This window comes from Giraffa tippelskirchi, chromosome 11 (assembly GCF_054371585.1).
Source record: "Giraffa tippelskirchi isolate mGirTip1 chromosome 11, T2T-mGirTip1v1.2.pri, whole genome shotgun sequence".
In the NCBI taxonomy this organism is placed as follows: domain Eukaryota; kingdom Metazoa; phylum Chordata; class Mammalia; order Artiodactyla; family Giraffidae; genus Giraffa; species Giraffa tippelskirchi.
This window is the reverse complement of record NC_137285.1, coordinates 117,890,165-117,910,780: the sequence shown is the minus strand read 5'-3', so window position 1 is coordinate 117,910,780 and position 20,616 is coordinate 117,890,165. Positions and strand designations below refer to the sequence as shown.

The 20,616-nt window shown below is 41.7% G+C and overlaps 1 protein-coding gene across 2 annotated transcripts; it reads right to left on the bottom strand.

Annotated features, from left to right (window-relative positions):
• Positions 1-1,660: 1,660 nt before the first annotated feature.
• Positions 1,661-19,664, bottom strand: TMEM9B (TMEM9 domain family member B). 2 transcript variants are annotated; one of them, XM_081540735.1, is made up of 5 exons: positions 19,461-19,664; positions 15,609-15,700; positions 9,577-9,685; positions 7,311-7,445; positions 1,661-2,950 (listed from the first exon to the last, which is right to left on the bottom strand). In XM_081540735.1, exons 1-5 carry the CDS (start codon positions 19,563-19,565, stop codon positions 2,795-2,797), a joined length of 597 nt encoding a protein of 198 aa, XP_081396861.1. In that variant the 5' UTR covers positions 19,566-19,664; the 3' UTR covers positions 1,661-2,794. The 2 variants fall into 2 exon arrangements, with proteins under 2 accessions (XP_081396861.1, XP_081396862.1); XM_081540736.1 differs by lacking the exon at positions 15,609-15,700.
• Positions 19,665-20,616: the final 952 nt, after the last annotated feature.

The window sequence follows — 20,616 nt, the reverse complement described above, 5'->3', positions numbered from 1 at the left end:
TTTAAAAGACGCTCCTTGGAAGAAAAGTTATGACCAATCTAGACAGCTTATTTAAAAAAAGAAGAGACATTACTTTGCCAACAAAGGTCCATCTAATCAAAGCTATGGTTTTTCCAGTAGTCATGTATGGATGTGAGAGTTGGACTATAAAGAAAGCTGAGTGCCGAAGAATTGATGCTTTTGAACTGTGGTGTTGGAGAAGACTCTTGAGAGTCGCTTGGACTGCAAGAAGATCCAACCAGTCCATCCTAAAGGAAATCAGTCCTGAATATTCATTGGAAGGACTGATGCTGAAGCTGAAACTCCAATACTTTGGCTACCTGATATGAAAAAGGGTCATTTGAAAAGACCCTGATGCTGGGAAAGATTGAAGGTGGGAGAAGGGGACGACAGAGGATGAGATGGTTGGATGGCACCACTGACTCAATAGACATGAGTTTGAGTAAACTCCGGGAATTGGTGATGGACAGGGAGGCCTGGTGTGCTGCAGTCCATGGGGTCGCAGAGTCGGACACGACTGAGCAACTGAACTGAACTGAAGGACAGCAATTGACTTTTGTATATTAACCTACAATCCTGAAACCTTGCTATAACCAAATCAGTTATTAGCATCAGGAGTGTTTTTTTGCTTTTTAAACAGAACACCATTCCAGGTTCAATGCATGAGACAAATGCTCAGGGCTGGGGCAATGGGATGACCCAGAGGGATGGGATGGGGAGGGAGGTGGGAGGGGGGTTCAGGATGGGGAACACATGTAAACCCATGGCTGATTCATGTCAATGTATGGCAAAAACCACTACAATATTGTAAAGTAATTACCCCAACTAAAATAAATAAATTTATTAAAAAATAAAAAAAATAAAAATAAAATGCAAAATTCCATGTTAAAAAAAAAATTCTTTTGGATCTCCTACATGTTTACAATCACATCATCTCTAAGCAATGGTAGTCTTTTATCTTTTCTTTCTCTATCTTTTGTCTTATTGCATTAGCTAAGATTTACAGTATGATGTTGAAAATAAGTAGTAAGAAAGAACATCCTTATCTTGTTCTCCTCTATTTCTAGTTTACTGAGAGTTTTTGTCATGAATGGGTGTTGGATTTTGTCAAATGCTTTTCTGAATCTATTGATAAGATCATGTCATTTTTTTAATCTGCTGATGTGGTGGATTTCATTTTCAAATGTTCAGTGTCTTGCAAAACTGGGATAAACTTCACTTGGTTGTAGTTAAACTTACATCTTTTAATATTAACAATAAAATCAATAATTTTAGGTTCAATTTTGGAGTTTAAAAAAGTTTTTCACTAACCAAAAACCCCATTTATAGCTCCTAAAATCTCATCCTTATGAAATTAATGTAATTTAGTTCTAACACTAAATACTAATTTTTGCCAAGAATTTCTTAAAACAAGCACTGCTTCATGCATTTTAAATCCCTCAATTTATCCAAATAATATATGTGTACTTTCAGAGACCCATCTAAGTACCCATATGTTCTCTCTCTCCACACTCACATGCAGAGATAATTTAGTACCACTGTTTTATGATTAGACTGTATAAAACGAGTCTTTCAACAGGGTATAATTTGTCTTTATATCTTCAAGTTCATCATACAGCAAAAGAGGAAAGAGAGAAAAGTTGGGATAGATACACTGGTAGATGTTTCAAAAATTATTTTTATTGTTACATTTCAAAGAGAACATAGGAAGAGAAAAGCCAGTTATCCAATAACTGCTACACCTTTCAGAGGGAGGCAACCAGAACTCCAGTCCTAGTTCAAAGCTGCACACACCAGAGCCCAAACAGCTGCCTCTCAACCTGACTGGAGGTGCTGACAAATGTGTGTATGTCATCAATCCAGGGAGGCTTGGGTTTAAAAGAAACTTTCTTTATTTCAAGTGTCCAAGTCCTTAGGATTCATCCTTAAAGATACTAGAAGATGAAAAAGACCACACACCAAGACTATGTTTAGTCATTAAACTAGCGAGCAGCCAGTTTGTTCTAGAATGCATTGCATCAGACATCATAGTGCATAAAGAAAATCTGCTTTTTGTGAAGGGCCACTGTGCATTTTCAGATCTAATTTACCATAAAGTGCAGCCACAGGCCAACCAGATGTCTAGATAATATAGTCAGTGCAAAATTCAAATAGGTAAGTTGGGGCTTTGATGAGGCTCAGTTCAGTTCAGTTGCTCAGTGGTGTCCACCTCTTTGCGACCCCATGGACTGCAGCATGCCAGGCCTCCCTATCCATCACCAACTCCTGGATGAGGCTGGCATACTGCAAAATATAAATGAATCTTGAAAATAAAAGGCAAAGTCTATCTCCAGAAGTTTGTTTAGTAAGGTGACTTGAGAAACGTTATGTTAAGCACTTCCCACACATCCCTCCCCTCCTCTGCCAAAAACAAAAAATACCACACAAAAACCCTACCTGAAAATTATCTTGAAAACCAAGTCAAAACTGTGTGGTAAAAAAAGGGAGTGCTTTTTCCAGGTAAAGGACTTCAAGATAATTTACAGGCAGACATATTTTTATTAGTAAAAGTCACAAATAGGAAAAGATTTATTGGCTGACACTGTTTGAAGTGTGGGCTTTAAAAAAAAATGCCTTGATTAATACGTTAATGAGAAAAGAAAACAACAAGCGTGTTTTTGTTTCCAGTTTTGAATTTTCCAGCAAGAGTTGGCGAAATCAACAGGGTATTAAAACAAAACCCAGGAAAACTCAGTCAATCTCTTTCCCATTGTCTGCCTCATTTCTTTCTAGTTACCATGAATTCAGTTCCCAATTAGCTGAGGACAACATGACGGTCAAAGACAGATTTTCGCTGCTCTTGAACTTGAAGCTTCCAACGCTGCTGGGCATATTCGACCTTATTCAGCACATTGGCTCGACTGCGGGAGCGGGCCAGCACATCATGGGCATTTGCGAAAGGCTGGTGATCCTGAAAGTACAGGAATGGAGAACATCAGACGGCATGATCCATGTAAAACACACACGCACAATAGCAGTTATCCAGCCACAGAGACTGGAGCAGCTGGACTGTTTAAACAGACCATCTAATTCAGCCAAGAATTCTTAGGCACTCAACACCAGAAGCAGGATGAACTCAACTACAGAAATAGGTGATTCAAATAAAACAAGCAATGAGGAGGTATTTGTGCAATGTTCCCATGAGTCACCATTTCCAAAGACATTTCCCTTAAGAAAGAGGAACCAAGATAAAGACAGTGGTCATTTATGTTAAAGAAGCCTTTCTTGATGAGCTGTGGAAAGAAAATCTATTTGCATGTTAATATCGACAAGTTACAGATAGAGAGAGTAGGGCTTTGCCTTGCTTTATTCAATACCATCCAGCTAATCTGTGACTGAGGAAAGACCTGTCTTTTTAATATCCTATCCTGACTCTCATATATATTAGAATTGTTACTTGCCAGCTTGGGACCACATTCATCCTGGGAGATGAGTTGACTGGATCCTATCTTGCTTATTTTTTTTTATATTTACTTACTTTTGTTTTATTATTTATTTGGCTGTGCCAGGTCTTATTTGCAGCATGCAAGATCTTTAGTTGCAGCATATGAGATCTAATTCCCTGACCAGGGATTGAACTCAGATACCCTGCATTGGGAATGCAGTCTTAGCCACTGGACCACCAGGAAGTCCCATCTTGGGTGGTTTTAATTTCTTCTTATGCTCTCAACACATACACTTCAAACTTTTTCATTCTCCCCATCCCCTTCCCCAATCTGTAATGGACAGAGATATATAGCTCAAGTGCTACAATTACCCTCGACTGCTAAGGACAGTAAAGGATTATTACTTCAGCATTTCTATTTGATACAGTCTTGAATCTTCCATTGCTGAGCACACAGTAGCTTCCATGTTAGCTGCTGCCTGAAAAGAGAGACTATTGCAGGGTCACCCAGGTATCTGGGTAGAAAACCAACCTATCCTGGTCAAAATAAACCAATACCACTGATGTTTGTCGTCATTACACAGGAAACCACCATGCTAATCTATCTATGAATAGGATATAAACACAGCTGCCCAAATGACAAAAGGCATTCAGTACTAATTTATTGCTTTTGTTTCTCTTTTCCTTGATCTCTTTTTCCTGAACTTTAATAAGCAAAGCTTCTAAATGTTCCAACATAGGATATAAGTCACAAGTCAGTGCTGTTAAACTTGACCTCTCGAAAAGAATATTGTTTGGCTTGTGCATGTTTGCCAAAGCTCTATTATATACTCAGGGCAGGAGACAGCATGTCTATGGAAAGCTGTAGATGACCGCATAACTATATATATATATAAACTATATATATAACTATATATAAACAGTGTTTTAACACCTGGTCTTCTTTTTATAGCAAGATATTTATATAATGTCAACATTTCAAAGACAGCAAAGAGCTTTCTATAAAGAATCTATCCCTGCCTTCTTTACCAAAATTGCTTCAACTTTTCACTTAATTTAGGCAATATCTTGTACAAACCCCATTCTTTTTTTTAACCTTACAAATGAAAATAATAAAAACAATTCCATAAAGTTCAAATGTTTTAAAGATGTAAGAAAAGAGGTTAGAAAAAAGGAAGATGGATTACTTTATTTTGTTGTTGGATTACTGTATTTCCCATGAAAAAGTAAACCAATCCAAGGTCATCTAATAAATAAGCACAAACACAAGTCTTAGCTCCCTTAACCTTGACCTGGTGTCACATCTTGTCAACATACGGAGTTTGTTCAGGGAGATTAAAATGGCAATATATGAATACAGCGCTTTAATTAACTTGTATATAAAACATTATTACCGTTGGTTTGTTTTGGCATAAACAGGACTGGGAAGAGGGATGTGCTTTACCAGCAGAGTACTTCTCAATTTCATAGTCTTTCTATCTACTCTTCAAGGTAGAGGGAGAAACATCTTCTTAAGAAACAAAGGACTAAACAAGCCAGTTAATCCTTTTGGTCTATTCTCCATCTATCAGAACAAGACTGAACTAGCTGCTCGTGCTCATGTATGCTGGGAGAACGCACACAGAGATTTACCCTTTATATATATTTGCTCTTTTTACACTGGATAAAATTACAATAAATACAAAACATGTTTTAATGTAATGCTTTGATAATAGTAATGATGTGTCATGGATATATGATACAGTAAATATTGTGACGACTTGCAGTGAACTTAACTATTTGTGCTCTCACTTGATTCAAAGTGCTCTACACCTGACAAACATGGAAAAAAATTAAACAATTTAACTGAGAATTTAACAAAAGCATGTTTAAAGGCACCTAAAGAGTGAAGAACTCTCATCTTGGATTAGCAACAATTGTAGGAATTTAAATTCAACTTCTTATTGTACAGAGTTGTTATCATACATTCATTGCTCTGTTTAGAAAACCTCTCTCTACGCAGAATCAATTTAACAGATATCCAAAAGTCAGCCAGGCCTCTAAAGACAATGTTCTTATATGGTTGACATGTACATACGCTCAATCCCCAGTGAACAAAATGGTTACTAAGCACAAGGCCCCATCAATCAAATGCCTTTCCTACATGTTTTCATCTACACATTTTTGTGTCCATTTATTTTATGTTCTGTGTATTAAATTAATATTCAAAGTGACAGTGTTAGTCACTCAGTCATGTCCAACTCTTTGCGACTCCATGAACTATATACCCTGCCAGGCTCCTCTGTCCATGGAATTCTCCAGGCAAGAATACTGGAGTGGGTTGCCATTCCCTTCTCCAGGGGATCTTCCCGACCTAGGGATCAAATCTTGGTCTCCTACATTGCAGACAGACTCTTCACCATCTGAGCCACCAGGGAAGCCCTAATATTGTCTATTCCTAAAATCAGGAAAACCTTATATTTAATGCTATAAGCAATGTATATAAGTCAGAGCTTTTATCTATGTGCCTATAATGAAATGGTTTGTGTGGTCTTGGACACATAACATTTTTATATGTTAGTAGTTCTCAACTGAGGGTGATTTTGACCCCCAGGAACATCTGGCACCATCTGTGAACATTTTTGATTGTCAGGATTGGGATAAGGGGTGATACTCGTTTCTAGTGGGTAGAGGTCAGGGATGCCACTAGGTATCATACAGTGAATACAACAAGCATCTGACCCAAAATGTCAATGGGAAACGTCATATGTGAATGAAAATTATGTGAGAAGAGTATTTGAGACTCTAATAATTTCTGATACTGAAAAGTTACTCATTATGTGTTGGTTGAATTAATAAAGGATGCAAGGGGAAAAGAGGCAAACAGATGTTTCTATGAAAGTTCTTCACAAAACAAAAATGAAATCTTGCTCAAGTAAGTTGAGCATTCATGATTGATATTCATGAAACAAGCAGGCTCTGTTTGTAGTTATAACTTGAGCCATTCAGTTGGGATCTCCTTTCTCATCTTTTACCAATGGGCCCACAAGCTATTCCAGAGTAAAAGGACTTTTGGCAAGGGTTCACTCTGGCTTTGGCTTTTGAAATTGATTCCTGAAACCCTACTAAATTTTATCCACTTTAAGAAACATACTTCAATAAAGTAATCCAAAATACAACATAATTTCTAAAAAATATTATATATATATATATATAAAAAATGATGAAATAGTGGAAAATTTGGAAACAAACCCAAATAATGATAAAGACATACTAAATAACAAATTATGGACTATGTCAATTTCTCAGTAGTTTTGAGTGATATAATATTAATTATATATACAGATCTGAATGTGTTTTAAAGATAGGAAGAGAATCAGGAGTGATGGTTTTATTTTTCTCTAGAGTTCAAGACCACAGATTATTTAAATAAGGAGGAAAATAGGAAATACAAAACATCAGCAAGTTATCAAGCTGCTCTTCATTAAGTAAAGAACATCATGGTTTTCATGCTTCCCTCCACTAAAGCCTCTTTGCCTTTTAAAATATTTGGTGATGTTGACAGGAAAGATGGTAGTTTAGGTTGGAACCTGGGGAAAAAACTATCTCAGATGCTTTCCTCAACGTAAACAGGAAAAGGCGACGAAAACTGTGCCCCTGATACAGAAAGCCAAAGCCTTGTACAGCGCACTCACCAAGGATCATCTGTCTAAGCCACCATATTTACGGCTTTACAGAGCAATTTCCTCATAAAGAGACACACTAATATTAAACCCGTCTCTAGTTTCTCTGGTTGAGGACGTGCTCCAGCACAGGGACATTTATATGGAACTACTCTCCACCTGCACTTTACATCAGATGATGACAGAGACTGGCTCTCAACAGTGAGGGCATGTTAAGAACTTACCCCAACATCATCATCGCTCTGTATCAACTGCGAGTGTCCAAACAGGCGTCTCTTCAGTATGGGCTCAACCAAAGTAAGATATACCATGTACAGAAGTAGAAGGCCCAAAATGGAGAGATAAATTATAATGGTAACCTAAAGGAAATTGAAAATACGTTACATCTCTATTCAAGCCAAGAAATAAGAATTCACTATAATAATACTAAAGCCATAGTCAAGACTGACTCATCTGTTAAGCACACAGGATTTCTATACAAACCAGATTCCAACATAAGAAACAAACTCAGCTCTTCACCAAAGTATTATTTATAGAAAAAGAGGAAAGAAAGCATTTTTTTTGGTCTTTGGGGCCTTTCCACAAGTCTTCGAAATTCCATCTTCACCTACTGCTAATCATTGTTACCACTGCTAGCAAAGCAGTTTTCTTTTTTCCCCTGAATACAGTGTCCTAGATTCAACAGCACTGCAGTCAAGACCACTTTCCATTAGGAACCCTAACAGAAAATGTAATTTAGATGAATTTCAACAGCATACTGTTTTAGATCAATTCAGACATACAAAAATACATTTTAGGCACAAGATTTTCTTGAGATCTTAATTTGTGTGGTGTCAAGCAGTAGAGTGTGACACCTCCCACTAGAACGGCTACAGTTAAAAACAGACAATACCAAATGTTAGTGAGGATGTACAGAAACTGAACCCTCATACATCACTGGTTAAGAATGTAAAACGGTACAGCAACTTTAGAATACAATCTGGCAGACTCCTAAAAGGTTAAATATAAACTTACCTCTTTTAGGAATCTACCTGAGCGAAAGGAAAACATATATCCAAAGCACATACACTGATATTCATGACAGCAATATTCCTAAGAATAAAAATCTGGAAATAATCCAAATGTCCATCAACTGATGAATGGAAAAAGAAAATGTGGTATATTCATGTAGTAGACTGCTATTCAGTAATAAGAAGGAATTAAGTACTGATACATGCTATAGCATGAATAAACCTCAAAAACATTATGCTGCGTGAAAGAAACCAGTCGTAGAAAAGCACACATTTCTGATTCTATTTATATGAAATGTCCATATCTAGACATACAAAGCAGAATAGTGATTATCCAGGGCTATGGGTAGGCTTCTCTGGTGGCTCAGATGGTAAAGAATCAACCGGCAATGCAAGAGACCCAGGTTGAATCCTTAGGTCGGGAAGATCCCCTGGAGAAGGGAACCTGCTCCAGTATTCCTGCCTAGAAAATCACGTGGACAGAGGAGCCTGGCGGGCTACAGTCCACAGAGACGCAGAGTCAGACACAACTGAGGGACTAATACTTGCACTTCAATTTCAGGGCTGGAGGTAGGAATGGGATCAATGATAAATGGGCATCAGGGATTTTTTGGAGGTAATGGGAATGTTCTAAAACTGGATTTTAAAAAATGGTTTTAAATTTGCTAAAATTTATAAAACTGTACACTTAATATGAGTGACATTTGGGGATGCAAATTATACATTAAAATTTTGTTAAAAAATAAAAAAGTTTATGATGATTTCTCTATCGGACGGCATCCTGCTGGAGTAGAAGCTCTCTGGCATGGTCAGTCACAACAGGAATTTTGTAACTGGTACAGCTGGCCACTCCAGACTCCCCTGAAGCCTTTTTTGGGGAACAGAAATGGGAAACCCCATATAAAAATTGGGAAAAAGAACTACTAGCTACCATAATAAAGTAATTGGACTCATTAGAGGTCCAAATTGTGATGAAAGTGATCTACATTCCATTTCCTATATAAGATAAAGAAAGAAAATCTTAAAATTCAGCAGTGATGTTTCTAGGATAGTGTAGTCACTAAATATGTAGCTTTCTCTAAGAGCTGAGAGGGCAGGAAGAAGGTCTAGTTATGCTGCTTTCTCACTAATCTTTGGCATTCGTGGGCCAAGGAAGAGCTGGAATGTCTTTCTGGGAAATGCTAATTACACACAGCGCTTCTTTGTGCCATTTCACATATCACATCCACCTAAGATGCCCTAATTAATCTACAAAGCATCTAAATGAGGCAGGTGGAGAGTAGGCTTATTACTCCTTTCAGGGTGGGGGCTGGGGATAAGGAAGAAGTGGGTAAGAGGGTATTGGAGAAGAGGATGGAAGAGCAATAGTTTAGGTAACTAGATAGAATTCCAATGTCCAGCATTGTCTTTCCTGTTTAGATACCATCAAAAACTGTTTCAGAAGCAGAAAAGATGGATTTTTTTTTCTTTTTTTTTTTACCTTGATCGTAACAGAGCTTCTTTCTTCATATTTGCATTCACAGCGAAGACAGTATGCTTCTACGTCAGGCCCCCGCACAGGCATGGGATCCACAACATGAAGGCAATCACTGAAAAAAAACAAAGATAAAATACTGTCTAAACCTAGCTGGATTTTCTACTCACACTGATCAAACTTTTCCTGAAATCCAGAATAATCACTGAGCTTACCCAATGAAATAACATAAGGAACAAATAATCAATAAGGGAAGTGAAACCATTTCCTCTCAATATTAGCAACTTGGTAAGATCTAACAGTCTAAGATGGAGAAGGAAATGGCAACCCACTCCAGTATTCTTGCCTGGAGAGTCCCATGGACAGAGAAGCCTGGAGGGCCATGGTCCATGGGTCACAAAGAGTCAGACATGACTGAGCGACTGAGCACACAACAGTCTAATAAACCGTTCAGTTCAGTTGCTCAGTTGTATCTGACTCTTTGCGACCCCATGGACTGCAGCATGCCAGGCTTCCCTGTCCATCACCAACTCCTGGAGTTTACTCAAACTCACGTCCATTGAGTCGGTGGTGCCATCCAACCATCTCATCCTCTGTCGTCCCCTTCTCTCGCCTTCAATCTTTCCCAGCATCAGGGTCTTTTCAAATGAGTCAGTTCTTCGCATCAGGTGGCCAAAGTACTGGAGCTTCAGCTTTAGCATCAGTCTTTCCAATGAATATTCAGCACTCATTTCCTTTAGTATGGACTGCTTGGATCTCCTTGTAGTCCAAGGGACTCTCAAGAGTCTTTTCCAACACCACAGTTCAAAAGCATCAATTCCTTGGTGCTCAGTTTTCTTTATAGTCCAACTCTCACATCCATACATGACTACTGAAAAAACCAAAGCTTTGACTAGACGGACCTTTGTTGGCAAAGTAACATCTCTGCTTTTTAATATGCTATCTAAGTTGGTCATAGCTTTTCTTCCAAGGAGCAAGCGTCTTTTAATTTCATGGCTGCAGTCACCATCTGCAGTGATTTTGGAGCCCCCAAAAATAAAGTCTGTCACTGTTTCCATTGTTTCTCCATCTATTTGCCATGAAGTGATGGGACTAGATGCCATGATCTTAGTTTTCTGAATGCTGAGTTTTAAGCCAACTTTTTCACTCTCTTCTTTCACTTTCATCAAGAGGCTCTTTAGCAAAGCAGAGAGGTTCTTTTTTGCTTTCTGCCATACTGCTACTGCTAAGTTACCTCAGTGTGTCCGACTCTGTGTGACCCCATAGTTGGCAGCCCAGCAGGCTCTGCCGTCCCTGGGATTCTCCAGGCAAGAACACTGGAGTGGGTTGCCATTTCCTTCTCCAATGCATGAAAGTGAAAAGTGAAAGTGAAGTCGCTCAGTCGTGTCTGACTCTTAGCGACCCCATGGACTGCAGCCTACCAGGCTCCTCCATCCATGGGATTTTCCAGGCAAGAGTACTGGAGTGGGGTGCCATTGCCTTCTCCTCCATAAGGGTGGTGTCATCTGCTTATCTGAGGTTATTGATATTTCTCCTGGCAATCCTGATTCCAGCTTGTGCTTCATCCAGCCCGGCATTTTGCACAATGTACACTGCATAGAAGTTAAATAAGCAGGGTGACGATATACAGCCTTGACGTACTCCTTTACTGATTTGGAACTGTTGTTCCATGTCCAGTTCTAACTGTTGCTTCCTGATCTGCACACAGATTTCTCAGGAGGCAGGTCAGGTGGTCTGGTATTCCCATCTGTTGAAGAATTTTCCACAGTTTGTTGTGATCCACACAGCCAAAGCTTTGGCATAGTCAACAAAGCAGAAGTAGATGTTTTTCTGGAACTCTTTAGCTTTTTCAATGATCAAATCATAAAGACATATATGTAGCAGCTATTTTTCAAAAGTGCTATTCATAGATGAAAAAATGTACCTAAAAATCCCAAATGGGACTGAAAGCTACTTAGGAGATCAAGTCATATTTAGACTTATTCATTTAGCAAGTAAAACTGCTAAACTGATTTAAGGTGATCTAGAGCATTATTCAAGGAGAAGGCAATGGCACCCCACTCTAGCACTCTCGCCTGGAAAATTCCATGGACGGAGGAGCCTGGTAGGCTACAGTCCATGGGGTCGCTAAGAGTTGGACGGGACTGAGCGACTTCACTTTCACTTTTCACTTTCATGCATTGGAGAAGGAAATGACAACCCATTCTAGTGTTCTTGTCTGGAGAATCCCAGGGACAGGGGAGCCTGGTGGGCTGCCGTCTGTGGGGTCGCACAGAGTCGGACACGACTGAAGCGACTTAGCAGCAGCAGAGCATTATTCAAACACAATTACCTCTTTTACGAATTAACTAACATTATCTGAACTGCCACATGTGGTATATGAATGGCTAATCACATCTAACAGTTGGTAAATTATGAAACTCTGAAAACCGAACACCAGAGTAAGAAACAATTACTTTTCTTAAGGAGTCTATTTAAAAAGCATGGAGAAGTAGGTTTAGGACAACAAAAATATTTAAAAATGAAAAATTACCTGGCAACAGTACATAAATAATAATAAAAGGCTGAATGTTTTTGTTGTTGGATGTTGTTTATTTTCTCCCCATTTGCCATTTATTTATGGCTTATGAAAAAGCTGCTACTGCTAAATCGCTTCAGTTGTGTCCGACTCTGTGCGACCCCACAGACGGCAGCCCACCAGGCTCCTCCGTCCATGGGATTTTCCAGGCAAGAGTACTGGGATGAAAAAGCAATTCTACTCAAAAAATCTTATTTTCTAGAAGTCTGTCAATTCTAGGAAATAATTAAATTCTTACTCTCCACAGCTATTAAGAGCCCACTACTCTGATCCCCTTCAGCAAAGGTAGGCAACGCTCTCCTGTGCTCCTGCGGGCACCCCTCACCGTCTGTTCCTTAGGCACTTCCGGCTGCCTTAAGAACTCCACCCACGGCACCCTGTCTCATTCAGGCATCCTGTCTGTCTCACTCTACCCACCTTCTTGGCAGCATCCAATGCCCCAGGCTGATTCTTTCCTTTTGCCCTATCAGAACATACTTTTTTGTGTTCTGTTCCCTGTGAACTGTGATAGAACAAAGAAAACCCAAAATGGCATAAGTGATAAGCCATCAGTTTTCCTTAACAGGTAATTTAATTTTAACAAAGGTAGTAATGAAAAAGTAAGTCTCAGCTGGCAGAATTTCAAACAAGAGTAAGATCCCAAACTTACAGCATACAAGTGTGTGGTATCTGTTCCAAACGTATTGAAGACGAGGAATGTATCCAGCTGGATGCAGGCATAAAATAGACAGAGGAAGCTAAACCCCACCACAGGGGTATCTAGCTCAGAACCATGGAGGGCATGTAGCCCAGAACTTTCAGAGAGCTCACCTGCATGAGGTCAGACTAAATGAATAGCTAAAAGGACTGGAATAAAAGGCTCCTGCCTCCTAGGACAGCTGTATTTCTGTCTTGCTTTAAATGATTTAAGGTGACCTGGACTATTATTCAAATACGAGATTAATTCTTTTATGAATTAACCAACAACATCTAAACTGCCACAGTGCGGTATATGAATAGCTAATCACACTTAACAGTTCCCCCCCACCTCACCCCACCCGTATTTCTTTGAACCTCAGGAAAATGAGATTTATCTCCTAGTTAGTTTCCTACATCAGCTTCAGAAGCCTTAGTCACAATACTTAAGAATTACTTGGGAATCGAAGTATTGAGTATTTCTTTGGAAGTACAAATACAGTTAATAACAAAGAGAGTCTGAGTGCTGTGCAGGATGGGAAAGGAAAACACGAAGTTTGGTTGTCTGGCCAGTCATTGTAAACACAGAACCCAAACACAGAACTCGGCCGCTTGAGGAACTAGGCAACACCTCCCCCTAGTGCCACAAGGAGGACATCATCAGCGTCGAATCACACCCCAACACAAACCAGAGAACTCACACTTTTCTTAGGCTAGACAGTATAGATCAATGAAGAATTAAAGCTGACAACTGGACAAAATGGAGGCCAGGAGGTAAATATATGTATTTACTATATATATTATGTATATAATATATATATATAGGTATATTTACCAGGAAGTAAATACATTACACTTACCAGGAGGTAAATACTAGTATTTCCTGGTGACTCAGTGGTAAACCTAACTGCTTGCAATGCAGGAGACCTGGGTTCGATCCCTGGGTTGGGAAGATACCCTGGAGAAGGGAATAGCAAGGCACTCCAGTAGTCTTTCCTGGAGAATTCCATGGACAGAAGAGCCTGGCAGGCTACAGTCCATGGGGTCACAAAGAGTCAGGCATGACTGAGCTATTAACACTTTCACTTATTATGTGTATGTGTGTGTGTGTGTGTGTGTGTGTGTGTGTGTGTGTGTGTGTGTGTGTGTGTGTGTGTGTGTGTGTGTGTGTGTGTGTGTGTGTGTGTGTGTGTAGTGTCAGATAAGATACCCATATATATATATAATATATACATACATACATACAGAGTCAGATAAAATACTGGAAGCCTCGGAAGACTATAACATCTTGATTAATCATAACTTGCCTACTCTTCTAAAGCCAGTTTTAAACTTTCAGTGACATCTGTGAACCTATCCAGAGTAAAAAGCTAAGCTGCAGACAGGAAGCAAGAGTGAGAAGGAAGAAAAATTCCAAAGCAAGCCTTGTTTTCAGTTGTTTATTTTCAAAGCTCCCTATTTTCACCAGTAACCAGGGATAAATGACATATGGCTCTCTGTGAACCTGGAGCAACAAAAAGGCCATGAAAAGATTAGAGCTAAACACTTGAACAGTGAGTTCATTTGCCACTCAAGTAACAAGCATCACACTTTATTACTGATAATAGAGTAAACTGACTTTAAGTGCTCAATACATTTGGGAAATTTACAGGAATAACTTATTTGAGTTTTCTTTTCATATAAAATAACTTGCAGATATAAAACCTCAAAGAATAGCCATTATCACTTTGTGATACAAGACAATTTAAAGTGGAACACAGAAGTTCTCAAGAACACACTTGCCAAATGTCAGATTAAACTTAAATGGGAACTTAGGGACTGAACTTCATGGGAAGAATAGACAATGGTATCAAAAAAGCTAAATGGTATCTAAAAAGCTAAAAAGCTAAAGCTAAAAAGAATAGTTAATGGTATCAAAAATGGTCAAAGTCTGCATTTTCTTATTCAAAGTCAGCTTGGAACATTGTAACCGAATGAATTTAATTCTGCTTTCAAACTTTTAGGTCTATTTCACTGTGAAATCAGGTACATGTTACAGTATGGTAACATCTGGAGCTATTTTTCTTCTATGCCTATCCTGGCAATCTTCCATTGTAAACCATAAAATATCCCAGTCCAGGGTAAGGAGCCCACCTATCCTTAAATGACTGCTTCCCAATCATTTTATGGCACATGTAGAAAAAGCTACCATTTGTAAGGTTCACTGGGATAAACAGAGAAGACTGCTGGTGACAAACCAGTGAGGATCCCAGTCATTGCTGGATTATATACCACGGGCCAAAGGGATCGATGACTTGGCATATCTATAACCTATTGGCCCACCAATTGGTAAACTCTGATATCTATGGCTCATTTCCACTCCTCCCTGAGCCTTCTGACGCTTTTAAACATAGTATCCTATATCTGACAATATAGCATCAAAACCTACAAGTTATAAAAATTATAACCCAGATAAATGAGGCTTGCTTACCTTCAACTGAGAAGCAGGAAGGGCCTAAATTTAAGGGCACACAGAAGGTTAGCTATGGGGAGTTCAGGGGCCACAAACTCAGCCCCACTCCAATGTAAAACCCTCCCTGCTTGGAGCTTTTGGCTACATTCCTTTAGACTGACTTGATGCACTCAGGGTCTTACTCTCACTTTTTCAAATGGAAATGGAATTTAACACTTTTGCTTAAAAATAAATACTTAAAAAGAAAACAATACATTGGATGAATATCCAGCACTAACAGTGACAATAAAAGAAAGAAATGTGACAGGTAATTCAGTAACACAGAATACTTACCAGTCTTTTTGGGATATGTTCTTATTATAAATATGCCCAGAATTATCTTTATAGGGAGGACAGATACATTTACATCGGACATCCTCAGAATTCTGTAACCAAAATAGAAACTTAGTATAGCTTGTTGACAGTTTATCATCAATATTTTTAGAAACTGCAACTTACACATTTTGTTAAGCATCCCCTGCCAAGTATTCTAAAACTATTCATTTAAATTTTTAAATAACTTTAAGAGATACAAGTTTTTAAAAAACCACTGGTAATGCTCATGAATAATTATATAATACACAAAATTATTTTGAAATAATACCAAGTATCTGTGGTTTATTAGTCACATTTTTCAGTCACGTGACAAAATTGTGCTAACGTTATTATCCTCTAACTGCCAGTAAAAAGACACAGTAGACTGACAGCTGTGCCTGCAAATAAGAACGTTGATTACCAAAGGATTAGGAAATATCAAACTAAAAACTGCAAAACAAGTCACAATTCTACCCATCATCCTTCCACCCTTTAGTATAAAGGAATTGATATGGATAAAGTGAGTTGGGCCAGAGTCCTAAAGAAGGGATGAAGTTTTAGAGGCACTCAGCTACAATAAAAAAGGAAGTACATAAAGGAAGCAGCTTGAATGTAACTGAGATCAGTTTAGTATACTCTTCCCAGGAAACTTTGCTTCTAATCCTTGGGAGACAGAGAGGACAACTACTGAAAAAGCAAGTTTGAAGAAGTGAAGAAGAGGTGACTAAATTTATGAATAGAGGGAGTAGGAGATGCTTTCTCAGCAAAGGGGAATCTAATCTCAGAAGGAAGGCAATGGCTCATTAGTCTCCAGAGGACCAAGCCCAGAACTCCTATATATAGTGGTATGTCTGGCAGAGTTGTTGATAAGTCATTTACTCATTCAGCAGCTACTTAGTGAGCATCTGTCCTGTGCCAGAACTTGTACGAAAGGAGGTGGATTCAGATAAGTCTAAGATATGGTTCCTGTCCACAGTTAGGACACACCCAAGTAGAGAAGACTGACAAATACACGGTTACAGTAATATACCACTTAAAGTGATGACAGTAGATATGCAGAAGGTGCCATCAGTGTTTTGAAAACCAGGAGACTTGCTGCTGTCCCTGTTTCTGAAGGGAACTGGGGAAGATTTCAAAAAGAAACCTTGACATAAACAACAAGGACCTGCTATAATAACCTATAATGAAAACGAACCTGAGGTATTTTGCTGTACACTTGAAACTAACACAGCATTATAAATTAACTATATTTCAATAAAAAAAAGAATCCCTGACCAAACCTCCCCATCTGTATGCTTGTCACTCATCTTTTATAGCTCCTGTATTTAAAAGTATTATAGAGTAAAGCTCCAATTTAAAAAATGCAAATATCATTCTGTTTTCCCATCATATTAATGTGAATGCCTTCTGTTTCCTCCAGTAATGAGCCTAGCTCATCAAGGAGGAAGCACAGGGCAGGTCTAGAGGGTATGGGCATGAAGGGGACTAGAGAGCAGCATGAGGGTGAAGTAGGAGATAGATGGGTTCCAGGTTGGAAATTTACTATTAGTCACCTCTTCAGATGGTGACTGCAGCCAAGAAACTAAAAGATGCTTGCTCCTTGGAAGAAAAGCTATGACAAACCTAGATAGCATATTAAAAAGCAGAGATATTACTTTGCCAACAAAGGTCCGTCTAGTCAAAGCTATGGTTTTTCCAGTGGTCATGTATGGATGTGAGAGTTGGACCATAAAGAAGGCTGAATGCCAAAGAATTGATGCTTATGAACTGTGGTGTTGGAGAAGACTCTTGAGAGTCCCTTGGACTTTAAGGAGATCAAACTAGTCAATCCTAAAGGAAATAAATCCTGAATATTCATTGGAAAGACTGAGGCTGAAGCTGAAGCTCTAATACTTTGGCCACCTGATGCAAAGAACTGACTCATTGGAAAAGACCCTGATGCTGGAAATGACTGAAGGCAGAAGTGAAGGGGAGGACAGAGGATGAGATGGTTGGATGGCATCACTGACTCAAGGGATATGAGTTTGAGTAAACTCCGGGAGTTGGTGATGGACAGGGAAGCCTGGTGTGCTGTAGTCCATGAGGTGGTAGAGTCAGACATGACTGAGCAACTCAACAACAACCGTTCTCTTTGCATTTTTTGAGATAAGATACAGGTGGGCTCCAGTTGAGGAATTTACAGCCAACAAAAACAGGGTAAATAGCCAGTCTTTGTCTCTTACCTGAAGGGAATAATCATGGCAAGGACAAAGTAAAGAAAAAACCCTGTCTGATAAGGGAGATGCTACACATGCACAGAAAGGCTCCTTGGAATCAAAAGTCAGAGGATAATTCCAGGCCATAATCAGTCTTGCTCCTCCCAGAAGCCTTCCCTTTTAGATCCATCTTGGCTAGGGTATGCATGCACATCCTAGGGGAGGGTCCTGAGACAAATTAACCGGGGGTGGGGGTGGGCCGATAAAGCAAGGTGACTGGCCTGAGGGAAGAGGAAAGAAAAAAGTGAAAGTGAAGTCGCTCGGTCGTGTCCGACTCTTTGTGACCCCATGGACTGTAGCTTACCAGGCTCCTCCGTCCATGGGATTTTCCAGGCAAGAATACTGGAGTAGGTTGCCATTTCCTTCTCCTGGAGACCTTCCCCACCCAGGGATCAAACCCAGGTCTCGAGCATTGTAGACAGACGCTTTACCATCTGAGCCACCAGGGAAGTCATAGACCATCAGGGAAGAGGAAGACCTGGAAAACTGCCCCTTTACAAAGGATTTAAACTTCCCCAAAGTGCGACTCTCTCTGAGCTTGCCCATGAGCCTTTCCGCATGTATTTTTCTTTTCAATAAACTTTTTACTTTACTCTTTACCTTCTGCTTCCTCACCTGCATTCATTCTTGACTAGGCTGATAAGACTAGGGACCCTAGCCCGAACTGTTGGCTCCTGTGGTCCAGTGGTTAGGACTTCCCGTCTGGGAAACTAAGATCTGGCTTCCAGCTACCGCTGGCTGCTGCTTGCTGCAAGCTGCCGCTTACTGCTATGCGCGTCAGAAATCAAGGGGATGAGAAGGGCCAAGAAATGGAGCAGGGGAGAAGGCCACAACTTCACCTCTCCTATAGTTTGGATCCTCCCTTACCCACCAAATTATCAAGAAAAGAGAAGGCAACAAAGGGGCTAGGAGATCCTGGAGGGAGTGAGGTGAGGATATGAGGCCGGTGAGAGACTCTGTGGGTCCTTCCTATTGAAAAGGAAGGCTGCCAGGAGAGGCAAGTTCCTATAGTGGGAAGGGAATCTGTTCAGGGATGAGTTGAGAGGAGATAGTTCCTAAGAGGTAAGACATCTGTGAGCTGGGGGCTTCCTATCCGGGCTTGGGGAATTTCGGAGGGTGGTCGTGAGGCTGGTGAAGGGTGAGGATAGACTGTCAGAGCTTAAGTGTAAAGCTCAAGTTAAAAGCTCTCAGAGTTGGAAAGGCTGTAAAGTTGGAGGTGGGTCCTGTCTGGGCTGGGAAGGGAAATTCAAGGAGCCGGACATGCTGTCTGGGCCCGTCTGGGCCAGGTGGGGCGGGGTGGGGGTGTCAGCGCCGGGAGTAGGAGGGGGAGGGGGAGGGGGAGGGGGAAGGGGAGGGGGAAGGGGCGGGGGCGGGGCCGGGGGCTGTCCGGCTGTCAGGGTTGGAGGGCGGGAGTGCCATCCGGCTGTCCGGAGGGTTTCGGGCGGGGGTCTGCCAGGGCTGTGACGCTAGGGATCGGGCTGGCAGGCCTGGCAGAGGACTGGGGTGGGGCTCAGGTGGACGAGGCCGGAGGCAGCGGAGGGGCGCCGGTCTGAAGCGAAGGCCGGGCGGGACTCACCTTGGCGGCGTCTGACAGCTGCACCAGCAGCAGCACCGAGAGCGCCAGGCAGGACAGGCTGAGCATGGAGGCGAGACGAAGGAGGCCGGCCCACAGGGTCGCCATCGCGGCCAGGCCCAGCAGTCGCCACAGCCGGAGCCCCCGAGACCAGCTCCCGGTCGGGCTCCGGCTCGGGCTCGGGCTCCTCCGCCCGCACTTCCGTCTGGGCCCTCGCGTCACGGGCCGCGCCGGGTCAGCTGCAAAAAGCATTCGCCCCGGAAACGGTTCCCGGTGCGGAGGCTGCGCCGTGCCCTGGGAGCTTAGGCGGCCTCTCCCGGGCACAGCCTGCGCTCGGCGGAGCTTCGAGGCGCTAGGATATCTTTCCCCGGCACAGAAGCAGCCGGGCCGCGGACCGCCAGTGAGCTGGGAGGTCCTCCCATCCAGGGAGACACCTCTCTCCCGCCCACCCCCCGCAGAAAGCCCGGGATGTCAGATCCCCTAGCAAGCCCGGGGTTCACCGGAGCGACCCCTGCGAGGCCGGAGCCGTTCGTTGCCAGCCCTAGGAGGGCGGAGTGAGCCCTAGCCTCAGGAATTGCTGAGAGGCGGCTCATCCTGGCCGGCGCAGTAGGGTGGGTGCAAAGCTTGGGAACAGGTGTGGTACCGACCGAGCCATCTCTTCCCCGGAAGTCCACTCGCAGTTAGAGGGTCGAGAGGTCCTCTCCGGCACTTTGGTACTGACCTGCGGCCCACTCGCCTCCCAGAAACCGTTCCCCGGAGGCTGCTAACAATCTGTGAGCTGCCTTCGTGGGTGTGGCCTCCGTTTGGGGCTCCTCGCTGCCCTTCCGCTGGGGGCTGACCGCTTAGGCCCGGCCTGCCGCCAGGAACTGGGCCACAGCAGAGGGACTGGGCCGTGCCAGGCCAGGCTCCGGAAGGTGTGGAGTTGGCGAGAGAATCTTCCTAGTAGCCGCCTACGCCCAAGATTTCAGAAGATAGGGGATCACGGTGCTACAATCCTGTTCAGGGCGGCTGGCTCCTGACTCAAAACTGGGGGACCGCTGACGATCTTTCCCAGAGTGGGTCATCCTGAAGGATAATTTGGGAGAACCCTGGAGATGGTACAGTCTCTCCAATTAAAATATTTTTCAGTTAGTAGTGGAAAGGGCATACACAGTGGAAA